Below are 18,122 nucleotides of genomic sequence, written 5' to 3'. Positions count from 1 at the left end.
AGACGTTTCGAAAAAAAATCAAAATGAAATTTTTGAGTTTTACGTCCCACAGTTGTGCCGGCCAGGCTAAAGGAGACGGTGATGATAAGGAATGAATGAAATGGTGGAGTGAAGAAAGTGGGAGGAAACGGGACAACCCCGAGGAAACCCACGCACACGGTGTTTGTCTACCACAAAGTTCACTTGACGGGAGCAGGGTTTGAACCCTGGACCCCATGCACCAGCGGCGAACGCTCTATCACTGAGCCACCGCGGCCCCCAACAGACGTTTCAAGTCTAATGCAGCTTCCATTAGTGCATCGTCGTGAAATTGGTGGTGAATCCGTAGAAACACATTAGTGTTTATTAATGAACTGAAAGACGAAGAGATAAGCGCTTCTACTGTTCTTGTGACTAGCGCGTTTTCCTTTCGGAACGCAAACAACTTCTATGCAGTCTATCGCGAACTTACACCGAATATTTTTTGTAGCGTTCAGGTAACCACTCCGAAATAAGACCCCAAGGGAGTCGTTCCATACCAGTATTCTACTAGTAAAATTCTGCGTACAGCAACACATAGCAAAGGGGGAAAAAATCAAATAGTCATTATAATTGCAATGTCGGTTATCACAACTAAATAGGAAATTTTGCGTTGCGGACTTTGATAGTTAAGGAATGTGCCCGATGAGGAACAGCGAAGCGAAATTTTTTCCCAATAAGAAAAATTCTGGAACGCACGCAAAATATGTTTAAACAAAATCATCTGTACTAATAATTACATTGACTTTGTGCTGAAAAATCTTAAACAAAAATTCACAGCAATATTTAATTTTATGATATCCTTCCAGAAACAGAAGTGTCATGTGTGATGTTTTAAAATTATTCTGAAAATAGACTTTGATTTGAAACACGTAAGCGAACAATATGGCGAGGTGTAGTGTGTCTGTATAATTATAATGAAATGAGTGTGCGTGTTTTCTTTTGTTACTCTTTTGCAACAGGTAACAGATTTTCTCCTAAGGAGAAGAGGTATGATATCGTTCGATAGTGTGTTACGAGTTTCTGTATTCTTGTATAACTGTAATTGAATGTATCAACTTAAAGTATGTTCATCGTATGTTGTGCGTAATGTGTACAAGAGGAGGAGGAGTAACTTTTTTTTTTTTAATGGTAATGAATGAAATGCAAGGGTTAAACAGTTTGTGACTAATACAAATTTGAATTATTCTGCTATATACATATGCTTGATTTTGCCGTATTTTTAGTTGAATTTGGCATAAATCCCGATGTAAATCTGTAAAATCAGATTAATGGGATGAACCTTGAGTGCATAGTGAATACCAATAATTGAACTGTGTCCATTGAAAGATAAGAAAGTTTTTTTTTTTTAAAAAAAATGTACTGTCACATGGAGAGTAAGCTCTAAAAATAGATTAGTTAATTATTGTGCTATGCTATAAGATTACAAAAAAAAAAAAAAAAAAAAAAAAGTTACACAGTTTTAGTTCGTACATAATTCGTTATTGGTACGAATTATTAATAGGTCGTTGAATGCACAGTCGTAACAAATCAAGAAGTTATGTTTATAATTTTAAGATTCAAAGAACCGAAATCTCTCGTAAAAGTCCTTCGAAAATGAACCTGCAGGTATATTCTAAAGATTCGTTAAAAACAAATCCGCAGGTATATTTTTAACTGAACTATGATGAAGGTAAAGTGCAAAGTGTGAATGTTAAAAGAATCTGTACACGTTGTGTTACCGTCATCCTCTCTTCAAAACATCAGGAAAAATTGTGTTGAAGTGTTGCGAAAATTTCTCCAGAGTTATGTTTGGATATCTGTATTGCGGTAGCTTGTCTTCTTCAGCCACTACTGTAATAATAAAATATTGTATTCGGCTTAAGTTTAGAGTTGCCCCTCCAGTCTGAAGTTGCCCTTGGACTTTGTAACATACAAAAAACAGTGCTTAAAGTATTAAAAATTGTTACATTTCACTTAACTTCAGTACTCCGTGTGTTTCACAAAAATTTAAAAGGTTTTCTTCATTATTTTTGCGCATCCGTTACACCTGTTCGCCATATTCGCCATATTTTAGAACTACCATGCTGCTGAAACCTTCCGCATCCGGCAAATAGTACTAACTTCCACATATCTTTTCTCGTATTAAACATAACTCTCCTGCCGAACTTACATTCCTAAACATCAAATAAAAACTTCAAATTATCATTTCTTACCTCATTTCTCCTGTAAATTTTCCTGATTTTTATAAAAAACGGAGGGGTAACTCTAAACTTAACCCTTGTATTCTTATGCATCACACTATTACCAAGCTTTCGGACATATTCAGTATTTGCAGAAGGAAGCGGTGACTTATAGTGGCAGAATGTTCGTCTCTGGCGGGAGGGTACTTGGTTCGTATGTAGATTATTTGAGTGTAGTAAATAACATTGGAGGGCTATCCGTGCCTTTTCTAATGAATCACTTCATCACCAATAATTTCGAATTAACCTTCCAGTACGTGGATGAAAACTTACGAAGATACACTGTTTTTCTAAATCTTTATGAGATGATTAGTTTTCCACGGGAAGGTTCTAGATTACTGGTCCCCCCATGTAGATTAGTAGCTGGTTTGGTTTCTTTCTGTAATAAAGTTTATGCATTTAATTTACTCGGTATTGCCGAGCAAGCGTTAGCGAGTGAAGGCGGGTTAGAGCCCCGCAGGGCACGTTGTTTTCTGTCTTCATTACTGTTCAATGGGAAGGGGGACCAGTAATCTAGAACCTTGCCCTTTTCCATTTATTGTAGTATAATAAATTTTCATTAGAATGAAAAATCACTCTTATCTTTATATGTATTCAAATCTTACAATTTCCGTGCAGTTTTACTATACGGATCCGCTCAGAAATTCATGAAAAACATACTTCTTTCTCTCTCCACTTTTTGTACCTTCAGTAATCACCCTTTGAGGTGTGCTCTTGCATTCCCAGGTGCATATTCAGTTTAGCAAGTCTTATGCAAAACCAACAACCGGTGCTGGGTGGCCACTAAAAAGCACTTGTGCTATATTTACAAAACATAGCCGAGCGAGGGAGATTAGAAGCCCCGCAGGGCCCGTTGTTTCCTACTTATTACACACAATTTACAAAAGAACAAGGTGGTCACTTAAAAGCACTTATGCTATCGTAACAAAACATTGCAGAGCGAGCCAGGGGGGTTAGAAGCCCCTCAAGGCTCGTTGTGTTCGACCTTTTTCACGATTTACACAAAAACAAGGTGGCCACTAAAATTAAAGAAAGAAAAAAAAAGTTAAAATCATTTGCTCCTTGCATCCTTCGCACATTACATTCTTCTTTATTAGTCTACTCTCTTGAAGGAATTTTATCAAATAACTCGTTTTAAAACCTAAAAATAACAAAAAGTGGAGGTTCGGTGTACTTTCAAACCCTGACGTTTTATCTCTCGCAGTATTCAGAAGTTCCAATTTTCTCGTTAATTTCCTCTGATACTTGTGCACTACATCTGTCATTACCACCATTACTCCCAGGGTTGGCTGGTTTAAACCAAAAACCGAAGAATATTCGTAAAAGTGTAAGTGTTCGTAAAATCTTGAACACACATTTGTGGGTTATCACGTTTCACTCCCGTATATTATTTTTATCATATTCAGCCCTAAATTCCCCATTCATTACTGAAAGAGATTATACTACCAAAGCAACTTTTTTTCTCATTTTATGAATGTTTCTTTTGTGATTTTTTAAATATTTTATTACAGAGATGCAAATAAGCAACAAAATTTTACTCGCCCAAGAAAAAAAAGTCTAGCCCACATCTCACAATAGAAATCATTTACTTACCTTCGGTATGATATTAAATACTCGCCCGCACCGAAGAACCACTCGCCCCGGGCGAGTGGTTATTTGCATCCCTTGTTTATTATTATTGTTTTGCAATTGCAATCAAGGAGAAACTTTAAATATTGTTTCATTTCAATAATGTTAGTAGTGATAAAATACATGGAAATGCCGTAGTTTTCTTTGGGAGGGGGGCATCATACAAACCCCACGATAGGCATTTATTGAAATCAGAAATATCTTTGGTACGTATAAATGGGTCCGAGCCAAAGTGGACTCAGTGTTGTAACAAGAACTGCCTGAGACATTGAAAGTAAATACTGTTGCAGTGTTGTCTTAGTGTATATCTGTTTATTCCTTTGCTGGAGTATTAAAAATAATTTGTATTCCGGCACGTATTATATAAAGTATCTGCGTTTATTTGGATAACTGTGATAAGATTTGTATCTTCGTAACTCGGAGAAAGGCAAAGAAACGAATGTTATACGCTGCACTCTGATTATACTATACAAAACATACATCAACAAATGTTAAGTAAGAGTCAACAGTTTACCAAAATTTGCTTATAATTTTACGTAAGAACAGGGTTAACTGGTTTAAACCAAAGAAGAAAAAAAAGCTTTAAATCGTATGAGCTTCATGGTGACGTTTGCACATGCCAAACCATCTGCATTAGTTTTATTTCCTTTTCACATTTTAATCAAGGCGCTACATATAACACAGATTATTCAGTTCTCGGTCGAACCACAACCCTTCTTTCAAATGTGAACCAATTAGCGGTTCGGATGTCACTTTAAGTGAAAGTTTTCTTCTTAATAACGTAGGTATTACATACGGATGTTAAGCCTAAACATACGAAACGAGACCAAATTGTATATTTCTACATGCCTGAATGCGTGTTTTATAAAGAAACCAAGGTTGCTTAAATATATTTATAGAAATAGGCAGAATTTATCGACTACCTACGTAGTTTCCAACATTAGCTTGGATTGGACTTTCAGTTTTAATTTAATTGAATGATATCTGAATACGTACTAAATTTGCAATTTAATACCTCAGTTTTAGCGTGCTGATTATGATACGTTGACCATAAAATTTTACATGCCAAGCAATAACGGAATTTTTCCGTTATTGCTTTGCATTTAAAGTAATAACAAGATTTTCCCATTGACTAAGGTGGGAGATTCCCGATTTATATATAATTCTGTAAAATGGTTTCATTTGTGCAACTGTATATCTTTTTGTCCTTCTGAAATGACTCTTGACAGTTATATTAACAAGTATGTAAAGATCAATACAACGTATTTTTACTAGGAGTCCTTCGTGTCGGCAGACTCATCGCATTTGTGGCCAAATTAATCCCGGTTGCGAGTCCAAATAGAGAACAATTTTTCTCGGATGTAAGCCGAGAAGTGGTTTGGATTCCGCTTTAAGCTTATGTGACCGCTTCCAGCATAACCCGGTTGTTGCATAATAACACCAAGACGAAACAAACCTATTTCTGTCCATATGTAATATAAATACGTAAAGTAGATTATTTATACAAAGAAAAAAAAACGGGTTTTTTGGTTTGTTCAATAAAACCGTGGTTTTTGCCAACCCTGCGTAAGAAGTAGGCTTCCATCTTTTTCTTTCTTCTTCGCTTGTTCCGGAGAATACTATTCACATAACGGAAAGTTCATTTCATTTTATGTCCGTCAACACATAAGATGTAGTCAATATCGCTTCTTACAATTATGTTACTTTATAATAAATGTAACAGAACTGCTTTCGTTATATTGTTTAGTGAATAGATCCCGTCTGGGACGGGTAGATTATTTACCCTTGTACTAATTTTCTGTTTCCTGGTGTGTTCCAATTATAATGTTTTTTTTTTTTTCACTTGATGCTGTTGTTTATAATTTCTATTTTAGTTATTTCTGTGATTTTTTCCGGTTTGTATGCATTGACTGATACTTACACTTGTTTAGAAAAAGCATATAGATTTCAGATATGATATTCTCAATTCTCGAATGACTATGAATTATGTGTATTATCATTATTTCTTATCGTTTGTTTAACTAAAATAAAACTAAATTGCTTTAGATGAATATTTCCCTCTATATTTTATTCATTCCTAATTTCAAGTTGTGAGAATGTGTAGGAGTTTTATATCCAAATTACGTCGTACGGATGATTACGTTGTTCATGTCTGGTATCGTGTTTAGGTTTCCATTTGTTTATGAGTTTAGTTTCAATACTTGATAATAGTGAACGGTAGCGGAATTTTCTTCTGCTAATCCAATGCATACATTGCCTAAATATAAGGTAGAATTAGTTTATATATTCAAAACAAGTAAATTTAGAAATTGTTGGTAGGGAATTACGTAAATCTTACTAAAGAATTAATTCAGATATTTAGATTTTATATCCATGCTGATTTTAATATATATATATTTCGGTGTTGGTAGAGCTATTTCTTCTAAAGGAAAATCACGGGTACCATAATAGTAGCTTTTGTAATACGTTAAGCATCATGGATATGAGAGGCGCTCCTTAAAAAAACTTATTTCTGTATGCTGTCAATGGGTGGATGGTGGAGATTATTTCATATTGTGTAAAACTGTTGAATTTTGGAATTATCTTGTAACTTTTTTTATTCTGCTTATCTATATAGAAACAGGAATATATATATTTAAGCCAACAGCGTTTTCTTCGCTTTAACAGAGACTAAGCTATAAATAGATTAAATATTTTATTTTCATGTAGTCGTATTTGAATAACAACTAGTTTGTAGAGAATACCATTTGAAGGGAATATTCTGAAACCAAGATTCGGAAATTCTGATGCATGCGCTATTTATTCTTATTTTGATAAATTATAAATTAGTAGTTTCAATGGGCCTTGTAATTTACAAAAAGTTGTGTATGAAAGTTTATTTCATTTTAGTTTAGTTCAGATAGATACTTCCTCATTCGTTTATACATGTAGCATTATCAGCTATTGTCCAAAATTGACATAAGTAGAAAGAGGAAAATTAGTACCCTAGTATTCTTTTTAATATGGAAATTTGTAATAATCATCAAATTTGATCAGCTTGAGTTTCATTTTTATATTTTGATGTTTGTTATATTGACATTAAATAAATAAGTGAAATTCTTTGGAACTTTCAGAAAACTATTGTAAGCTTCACGAGACCAGTGATTATGAATACTAAGAGATTCAGACTCAGATGCGTTAAAGAGAGCAATTAGAAATCTAAGTTATGCCCCAGTAAAATTAAAAGTAATTAAAATTTCAGTCGATGTTACTGATGTACACTGATTTTATAAATGATTTTATTATTAGATCATATTTTTTCGTTGTAAATTATTTCACGCAATAATATATACTTTATTATTATTTTCTTTTAGGTTGTTCTGAAATACGAAGCAATGAATGACGGAAGCAATGACAACTCAAGAAATGGAGAAAACGGCAGTTGTGTAAATGAAGAAAATGCCCAAGATGGAGGAAGCAAACAAGATGATCATACGGGAAGCCTGGAGAGTGTTGCTGTTGGAGGTGCACGGCCAAAGATCAAAACTTTCATTCGTAGTGTACCGAATGGATTAACCACTCGATGCTCTCCGGTAGCTGCGTCCAAATTAAATAATACTATTTCCTCAAGAAAGCTTTGTAACACAGACTATGAAGTTCATAGTAGGTCTACTCAGAACAATGGTCTTATACAAAATGGTGAAGTTGAAGAGACAGAAGACATTGAGCAAGCTAGTGGTGGTAGCAATTGTGTAGAAGCGCGTGATGCCTGTGGTAGATCCTCGAAAGAGGAATGTGATATGAGTGCCTCGGGGAGACATGACGCTGCTTCAGATTGTAATGGCTTAGACAACGCAGAAGGTGGCAAAGGATACGGGAGTCAAAATGATTCTGACAAAAGTGATAGTGTGCGTAGCGATAGTTGTGCAACGGATCAGCATGATGATGATGATACATCTAGTGATACAGGAAATGAGGGTGAGGATGGAATGTTTGACGAGTATTGTATTTATACATACAAAGGAGATCAAGCAGCTGATCTACCAAGTTCATTCTTCAAATTAGATATCTTGAACAATGATCGCTTGTATTCGGATTTCTCAAATGTTGGTGCTAATGATGCGGTGCGATTGCCTGGAGTCCCTGGTCAGGAAATGCATGGTTCCAGAGAAAGAGCTTTAAGTGATAATAGTAATGGGGTGTCTTCACCGGAGATGGACTACCTAGAAATGGATTTCGATCCTGGTCCGTCTTGCGAGAGAGATTCTGAATCTGAAGGGGAACAAAACACGGATAACAAAGATAACAATGATAGCGAACAGTGGAGACCTGAAACCCTCTATCCTGATAGGACATGCGCATCCAATTCGTATAATTGTAATTGTTTAGGCGGTCGGGCCGTGGAATGTATGTCTAGATCTGGTGATGGTGAAATCGCGTGTTCCAATACATGTGGAGCGTCGACATCCGCAGACGGAGTGTTTGAAAATGTCGAAGGCAAGATTGGCAACGTGTCCAAAGAACAAAATAATTTGGATGCTTTCCATCTTCCGAGTGCGTCGTCTAATTCGCAGTCTTTTGGAAGGCACCAAGGCAGTTGTAAAAGCGATGGTGAAGATGAAACGTCACCAAGTAACAATCCAGAAGATAATATTAATCCCGGATCGGCATCTGCCCCAAATTTAAGTCCGGAATCAGATACTGGTTTTCCGTCACGAACAGGTTGTCTAGTTCAGAGTCGCAGTGTACATAATAATATTTCAGACCTTAAATCGCCTAACATTAGCCTTCGAACTTGGCCGGTGAGGGATACATGGGGTCATCATAGTGTAAATGGTGATTTGTGGCCACCAGGTGACAGTGAAGCAGAATTCACAAATATTGAATTGCTTAATGAATCACTTGGTGTCTGTAGCAATGGAAGTTTGAAAACGCATGGAGAAACTTTCAATTCAAGAAAATACAACCTGCAGTCAGCTTTATATCATTGCATTATGGCCAAACGATTGGTGTTGGACAAGCAGGCGTCTTTAGCAGATGAAGAACCAAATGTGGTAAGTAGTTTCATTACAAAGTTAGTAAATTATTTATTTATTTAATGTAGATAAACTGGTTTTATACGCATGTGTAAATTATTAAGTTCTGCCAACCACTGTAATAAACCAGAAAATATAGCTAAGTACTTAAACTATTCATGATCCCGATATTGCTGACTAGAAGGTAGTTTGTACAGTTGCGGCTTTAAGTTCGAAAGTGTTTACTCGTTACAAAGGCATTTTAAAGGATTTTTAGTAGGTTAAGGATTTTTTTTTTTTTTTTTTTTTTTAACAAAATGCAAAAAGATTAAGTTCTGTCAAGTGAAACAAATGAAGCGTTATACTGCAACAGTGACGAACAGGTTACTTAACCGTGGTTTTGGTCATGTTTGGATAGACCACGTGAAATTCTATTAATATGATTTTTAAAATAAGGTTTTTAGTGAAGTATTAGGGAACTAATGTTTCTATAAAACAATTATATTTTACCCTTCTTACAATCTTCGCATTTCTCCTTGAATTCTAAGTTTTTTAAATCACAAATCCAAACCTTATATTATTTATCACAGCGCAATAAATGATAACATTGTTGTAGAAATTCAAAAATTTTGGCCACGTAAAATTATGAGTATTCTCTCTATAATCTGTGTTCAAGATTGTCGTATTTTCAGGATGATGCAATAATATCATACAGAGCATAAGAACATGATTGACAGTAGTGTTATAAATATTAGCTATTTGCTTTATTTTGCAATAATTGTATTGTGAGACCCTAATTCGATTTCCTATTGGGAGTACGTATGAATCGGATCCCATATTATACTGTAAGCTCACGTTATAGATAGTCTCGGTATTGAAAGAAACTTCGATCTCGTAAACAATGTAATACAGAATAAATTGTTTTTTTATATTCGTATAACATTTCAGTCAGTCATAATATTACAGGTACAAGAAATATTCGTTTGCAGATGTCTCGTGTAATTCAGAGATTAATTTCAATGTGTAAACTAGGAGTTAACTGCATTAAGCAACAGAGAATATTTGAGTTATTCATAGTTTCTTTATATACCCTTTTCGTACTTTAGAATGTATTGACAAAATTGTCCATTACTAAATTATTACTTGCACTCACGAATATCTGACGCGGAGTCCTAGGTTCGAACTCGACGTTATATTGAAGGTCCAGGTTTCATACACTGTAGTTTGGGTGCTGAGATTAAATGTCTAATTATATAATCAGACGAACTATTGTACAACGCCTCTGACAAAATCTCGATTGAGATTCAGATTTTGCTTCATGGGTAAATAGAATAACGGGTAATGAGTCTTCATGGGTAATGATTTTGCTTCATGGGTAATGAGTCGTAAATAGAAAAACAAATAGTATTTCTTTTTTTAAAAAAAAAAACATTGTATTCAGAAAAATACACGAGGCTCCATTTTGTATTTTTTTTTTAGATAAATGTGAAAAAAAGTCTGTAAAAACAAATAGAAAATAAAATAATTTGTAGAATGAAATGAAATGAAATCTTTTGAGTTTTACGTCTCACGGTTATGCCGGTTAGGCTAAAGGAGACGGTGATTATGAGAAATGAATGAAGTGGTGGAATGAAGAAAGTAGGAGGAAACGGGAAAACCCCGAGAAAACCCACGCACACGGCGTTTGTCCACCACAAAGTTCACTTGGCGTGGGCAGGGATCGAACCCGGAACCCCAAGCACCACAGGTGAACGCTCTACCACTGAGCCATCGCGACCCCAGTTTGTAGAATGAGGTGAGGTTAACTTGTAATGTAGATTTACACAATAAAGAAAAAACAACAATGAAATTTGTACCAATCCCCCTATATTTTATATAGCCAAATTAATGAAAAGTTGGTTGTTTAAGATTTATTTTCATTTCAGTCATTAACAGTTAGAAGTTCTGAAAATAAAAGTAAAACAGCATTGAAAAGAACAAGTTCATTATTATTCCTACAGTGTGAGTCATAAGTTTTCATAGAAATGGTGAAAACGGTGGAAGTGTTTATTTCTCCTTTTCAGTCCGGTGGACCAATGAAAATAAGATGCCACTCACGAAGGAAGAACGGATTGACATCATTGCGTTCGCTGGAAGTCATCCGTCATATAGCACTATATTCAGTGAAACTCACAGACTCATGACACAGTGGCCAAACTTAGGTTCCGTCGCCTTAACCAGTTAATTGTTTTGAACATGTGACAGTTGAAGCTTGAAGCACGATAAACAATCCCCTTATTATTTATATAACAACGATCGATTTTAGTTGATTTGTATATAGTCTTATGTTCTCTCCTCGGGCCCCTTGCAGCAGCCCGAGTGGGTGGCCATCAGTGGGTGGCACCATTAAAAGAAAACAAGCCAACCTATTAGGTACTTTAATTTCAACAAAGAAATATTACATATTAAGCTTCGATAATTATCATAATGAATAGGCTATATTTGTGATCGGTTTTGCCGACGTGGTGACTATCCTACAGGGTGATCCAATAAAACCTCCCATATTTTAAAGGCTAATAAAAGAAAAAGTATTGCAGATAGAAAGTTATTTATTCAAAAATACAAAATGGCATTGAACACAGATTGTAATTACTGCTGGTCTTTTTAGTTTTAGTAAAGTCCATCTTACACTCTCCCTAGGAAGCAATGTTGCCAGATTGGGCTACAAGTGGCGGATTGAGAGAATTATTTTTTTAAGTGCCCTCGCTACAAAAATTTTAAGTTAGGCGACATGTGCTAGTTTCTGGGCTACTTTTAATTATTTGCGGGCTATAAATCTTTAAAATACGCTACTTTTTTTTATTTTCATATATAAAATCACAAAACATTGTTAGGTTTGTGTAACACAAAAAAGTTGTTTGTTGAATATAGCTTTTATTGGATAGATAAAATGAACATAAGATTAAGCTTATTCTTGAACTCTCAGCGGTGCATGTGATCTTTATTCAAGAAAACTAATCGTGCGTTCATTACGTTAAAATTTTATATTGATTGAAAATTACTTGCGAAACATAGACATCAATATAAGTATATAGGTAATTCGAGCTATCTGTATCTATTTTCTCTCTTGCCAAAACTAGTGATTCTTAATTTTCTAGTTTTCTTTTGTATTAATTTTCGTAGTTTTGCTGAACGTGAAGGATTGAAGTCAAAAGTTTTTTTCACTGTATGATTTTCGTTAAATTTTGGATCCATTTTTACCCTACCATATACTATATCTGAACTTTAGAGGCGGACTATGCTAAGTAGCTTTTTGGTCGAAATTGAGTTAAGAATATTTTTTTAATGGAATATGTTCTTTCTGCTGGTGTAATAATATAAGTCTGAAAGCATCCTACTACTTTGTAACTACTTCATATAGTTCGAAAAAACAGTACTATAGGTCTTACTTAAGGTTTTTCGCTTCTTCTGCAAAATTACGAAATTATGACTTGGTTTAGTTTACTTCTGAGGTCCAGATATAATAATATCATCACCATCATCATAATCAACTATTATCAATCGAGTGGTAGATGAGGGTCTTTCCAAGTCTATCTTGGGCAATTCTTTTCCGAGTTACTCCCAAGTAGTTTTTGATTTCGTCACACCGTCTTGTATGCGGACGTTTCCTAGATTGTTTTTGTCTTGTGGTATCCAGTCTAGAATTGTTTTCGAATATCGATTATAATTTCTTCTTGCAGTATGTCCAGAACATTTTCCAGCCCTTGTTAAAAATTATTCATTAGTACCAGTCATTAATTGCCAAATAATTCATTTCTATATATTTGGGCTACAAATAGTTCAAATCCATTACTTTTGGAGCACAGACACGCTACTTTCTGATCTTCGGATCTGGCAACACTGCTAGGAAGCCCAGAAGTTGCAGCATGCCACTTTGCAGAACGTTTCGGGAACTGCAAACCAGCCTGTCTCACAGCCTCAGTATTATCAGATATACGAGTATTTCTAGATTGGTTAGATGTTTTTTCAACGCTGAACCCGTTGTTCAGGACCCACTGCAAGATAATCTTCCGATCAGCAATATGTTCATTGCGTGGAAAAGCAGACTTTCGCTGCAATGACAGAACTGCTCCTTTTGAAAACCATTTCGATGCATACGCACGTTGAGCTCCTGACGACTGAAAAAACAGCAAGAGAGTGGTTTGCTGAAGGGACGGGTCCTACTCCTTTCGCCACCCCACTGACAGCCGATTTAAAAAATCTGAGGTTTTATTTGGTATTATTGATAGTAATTTTAGTGTAAATTGTTGTGTCATTTCAATACACAATAGAACAGAGTATTCAAATCAGAGCAGAGTAATTACAAAATGTCTTTAATGCCATTTGATATTTTTGAATAAACAACTTTCTGTCTGCAATACTTTTTGTTTCATTAGTCTTTAAAATGTGGAGGTTTTGTTGGATCATACTTCGTGGCCACATTCCCTCCCACAATCTTACTCCACCAATTCTCTCATCATTCATTGGCCTTAATCATCCGTCTCTCTTAGCCTAAAGAGCATATTTGTGGGACGTTGAACTGAAAGATTTTGAAGATTTTGTTCTCCTTTACCTCTCCGCCCAAACTATTCTCTTTAACTCCTTTATTGGTTCTTTACAACTTCTGCATAGTGTTCCAAGTAAAGTTATTGGTTTGTCCGATATAAGCCTAATTATTCTAAATTTCCTCGCTTTGGGTTCAATTTTTAGCCAAAGTTGTAATTTTTGTATCCTAGATATCACTTGGCTGCTTTCTCGTCTTACATTTCATTTCTCAATGAAATATTACGTAGTTGAATAATTCTTCCTTTAGTTTTCTCCCGTACTCAGTTCGCACCAGGGTTGTTGGAATTTTCCTCAGCCCGAAATTCTCCAGTGGGTGTTATTGGGTAAAACCCACAATAAAACCCAAAAAAGCTCACCTCAAAAAAAAAATGCACTTCAAAACTTGGATTGAAATAATAATCGTAATATGATTATAATTACTTTCTTTTAATCGTGCTTCTTAGTGTATGCCTAGTTTCAAAATTGGCTTAAAATAAGTATTTACAATCAGAACAGAACACCATTGAAAACAAAAAAAGTTTTGGGAAGCATTCATAACGAATTTTGTTTGCGCTTAATCAAATTCACTGTAACACTGTTCAACTGTTATCTATTATATAAAAATGAAAATAAATTTTGTTTGTGCGCGCAACACGAAAAAACGGTTAAACCGTTTTGAATGAATTTTTGGATGCAGCTATCATGTACTTCGAACTAGGTGTTTAATCAGGTTACTTTAATTAAAATGTATGTTCTATGGGGGCTGCGAATGGTCAAAATCTATGCGAAAATCTTAGTATCTCACGATTCTGTTACGATAGGAAGATTACATTTTTTATGTAAACTTCTCACTAAAACTAAGTGAATCCGTGTCCCAGTATTTTTGAGAATTTCCATTTTTAAGTGGGGAAGGGAAGCATTTTCTATAATTTGAAAGCGATTTTACCTGTTGTTTCTGATCGCATCACACGGGGAAACGGTTCAGCAGTTTGAAATGAATTTTTGAACATACAGTATTTAGTACTTACCCTGAGCTGGAATTTTTATATTACTTTGATTCAAGGGCGCATCCTAGGAGAAGAAGTAGAGGAAGTTCAAAATTCATGTAAAAAGATATGTCACAAGCTCGCCAAATTAGGAAGATTAAACTCAATATATAAACATTTCATTAAAAATAAGCTGGCGTGTGTTGCAATGCTTTTAAAAATTTTCGTTTTAAGGGAGAGGAGTGATTTTCCATGATTCCTTTGTTCACATTGAAAGCAATGTTGTCTGTTGTTTCTAATCGCGTTACGGGAAATGCTTGAACAGTTTTAAATGAGTTTTAAAACATATTTAGTACCTACCTCAAACTGTGTATTATGTAACTCTCCTTAAAAGGCGTAAGGGAAGGGAGCTTTGCTTTCCTAAGGGTAAAAGGGGTTAAAAATTCATGCCAGAAATATAATATCTTACTACACTTTCATTTATATTCATATCCTAAGGGGGAGGGGGGAAGAGACTCAAACATTTTCTTTGAGCCTAATTCTTCCCGTACAAAGAACGGGAACCATCTAGTAAGGAATCAAAAGTAATGCGGCTAAGTTTCCTTTGTTTTTGTTATATACTTGGGTATTAATATAAATAGATAAAATGTCTTTCTCCATGTGTTAGTTAATTACAAATCGAGAACGCTTTCACTTGAAAAAGGAAATTGCTAAAGATACACCTCTATCTTCTCAACACTAACAACAATCAGATCGTGGAACTCCCTAATTCTTCTTGTGTATCTGATGGAGTATGTAAAGCACAGTACAATTACTGTATGCAACAAAACCTCTTTAATCGTAAAATATATTGTAAGAAACCAAATTAGCAACTGAAAATGAGAAAAAAAAAATAAATTTCCAACATTTCAGTTCTTAAAAAAAACTTTTGTTATTTCTTTTAGAAAAATAACATCCATTCAATAAAGTCATTTTTTTATCTCTGGCTTCTGAACTTGAGATACTATCCCAGTATTTACCCCGCGTGTTTTAATTGAAACTCAGGACGGCTGGCTCAGGAATTTTATTTTATTCCTATATTGTAGTACGTAAAACTATCGACCTCTTTGTTACTCTAGAAAATTGTGTACTTCCTTCTTTCTAGAAATCGAAATATAAGCGAGTGTCAGTGGTGCAAAGTGTGTCCCACGAAACGCGTATGGGACGTCACGGATTCCTGTGCATTATTATTATTATTATTATTATTTCCAAGTTTAGAATGTCTCATGATTGTGTACCATGACTAAGGGAGACTGTGATGCTATGATAATAATGGTGGCATGGCGAAACCACCCCGAGAAACCCAATCACATGGTGTTTGTCCACCACAAAACCCACGTGGTGGAAGCTGGGATCGAACTAGGAACCCGCGCCAGACGTGAACTACCGCAGTGTCACACGAGAATTTCATAATTTCTTGTGTACAGTAGAACATATATGCTTAAATGATATATTAAGTAGAAATATGGCTTTAAATATACGTACAAAGTTTAATAAAATCCAATTTTGCCCAATAAAACCCCAATGAAACCCGCTGGGCTGGATTTTTTTTTTTAAAAAAAACCTGGGTTTTCACAACCCTCTTTCGTACATTATTTACCCCTGTGCTTTCCGCTCTTCGTATTGTATAAGCTTTTCTCAATCTTGTCACAAAAGTATTGTTAGCTTCGTATCATTGTCGTTTACTTTGTTTTAACATAAATACTATGTAAGCAGTTTCTACTGTCATACGTGTTTCCAGTATATTCTTTTTATGTTTCGAGATTTTGTTCTGCTGGGTGATTATCTTCCCATTCTTGCAAGTTGTATATCCGACAGTGTTAGGGCTGTGTGTCATCGTTAGAAGACAAATAGATATAATCTGCTAATTAACAGCGTATTTTCTGCATATACAATATACATAAATAAATAATCTGTTCCAGCGGAATAAAAATTAGTAGTTATTATTGGCGCCGAACAACAACATTTTAGCGCTATAAAAATTGTTTTTCTCGAAAACTACGCATGAGAATTTATCGTCAAGCATATTTTTTTTTATTATCAGTTCGATGTGATATATTAATTAATATCTTATCATCGGACAATGGTATAGTGAAAAAAAAGTTGAAGTAGTTTTTTTTTTTTTTAATTTAAGAGGCGGAGAACTTTATGTTGAAATAAAACACAGAAAGATGTTTTTAATATCCATGAAATTGGCTTTATTTGACAGATCATTTTATGGCATTAATGTTTGAATATGATTTCGGCATGTGGCCACCGCAGCTGAAGCGTACATGGCGTAATCGGGAGGTCCAATTTTTACACATGGCCAGTTAACAGGTCCATTTCGTGAAATTAACCGCTGTGTAGTATGTGGCACAGTCCTGTTAAAACCACTTGTCTGCAACATTAATGTTTTTCAATTGAGGCACAAAAAGAGTTAGTAATCATGTGTCTGTATCGCTTACCGTTGACTGTAACGTTCTGACCAGCATAATTTTTTTAAGGCACATGGACGAATTATTCCACCGGTCCATAGAGCGCACCAAACGTTGATCTTTTCCGGATGTAATAGTGTTTTGAGAATAACTTGTAGATTACCATCGATTATGCTGATGAACGATTATGAGCACCGTAAAATGCACGTAATGCCCGATGATTTTGTCGAATTAAACCATGGTTTTCAAAATAAATTTGCACAATTTGCAAACGTTGCTTGGGCATGAGTCTATTCATGGTAAATTGCCAAACCAAACTAACCTCAGAACAAGCGAGAACTGTAATATCCGCTGTCACGGAAAACAGTGTTGCTAGTTTAAAGTTCTCTGCCTCTTAAAAACAAATTTAAAAAACATATAAAAAGCCTTCTTAAGAGTTAATGCTAATTTTTGGTTGTAACCATATTGTGTACTGCCATTTTCGTAGTTCCATAGTGAAAAGCTTGATGAGGATACACGTCAATAACATTATCAAGTTGTTAAGTGATGCAGTTATCGTGCACAATTAATTTTTAGGTTTACAAGAAAAGTCATCTTTTCGTAAACTATGCATAAGAATTCATATGCTCACTCTATTTCTTTTTCAGCTCTGTTAGATCTATCGAAATAGATGGTATATGTATCATATTGGCTTTTTTTGTTAAGTGTTAATAATAATGTAGAATTGATAATACAATGGTGGAGAGAAGAAGGAAAATTCCAAGCACTAGTTATAGCATAATGCTTCGTATAAAAATTTTGGAGTAAAATTTCTCCTATAGCCTAGCTAGCATAACCGTGGGACTTCCAAGTAAAATTTCAAATTTGTCATCAATTAGACACGACTAAAATTTGGAATGTGAATGGGAAGTAGCTAAAACAGTCTATAGAAAGAGGGAAAGGATGTTTTGTGGGTCATTAAATAAAGAGTTACGGAATTGTTTCTCAGTGTTTAATATGGAATACTGTGTATTATAGAACGAAATATAGACATGACGAAAGAGGACTTAAAAACTACCAGACTTCTGTAATGTGGATAATATTGAAAAACTGAGAAAATTAGGTGGGTGATACAAAAAATAGGTATTAGAAAGGGAAGAACAATAATGGGGATAGGAATAAAAAGGGAAACAAAAGTGGTTAGAGTATTATTTAAAAAGAAACTATTATATTACGGATGGAGTATAAAAAGACTACAATTCATGAACAATATAA

General features: G+C 34.9%; 1 protein-coding gene across 2 annotated transcripts in view; it reads left to right on the top strand.

Annotated features, from left to right (window-relative positions):
* The first annotated feature begins 854 nt into the window (after window positions 1-854).
* The window catches only part of LOC145687932 (uncharacterized), a 39,468-nt gene continuing 22,200 nt past the window's right edge, over window positions 855-18,122 (top strand). Inside the window, exons 1-2 of one of the 2 annotated variants that reach the window (XM_081761504.1) lie at window positions 855-1,008; window positions 7,223-8,902. In XM_081761504.1, coding sequence (XP_081617630.1) covers window positions 7,244-8,902 — 1,659 coding nt within the window. In that variant the 5' untranslated portion in view covers window positions 855-1,008; window positions 7,223-7,243. The remainder of the gene's footprint in view (window positions 1,009-7,222; window positions 8,903-18,122) is intronic. The other variant, XM_081761512.1, reaches the window with a different exon arrangement.

This window comes from Thermobia domestica, chromosome 1 (assembly GCF_964235325.1).
Source record: "Thermobia domestica chromosome 1, izTheDome1.hap1.1, whole genome shotgun sequence".
NCBI lineage: Eukaryota > Metazoa > Arthropoda > Insecta > Zygentoma > Lepismatidae > Thermobia > Thermobia domestica.
Note: the sequence above shows the minus strand (reverse complement) of the source record. Positions and strands in the feature narration are given on the sequence as shown.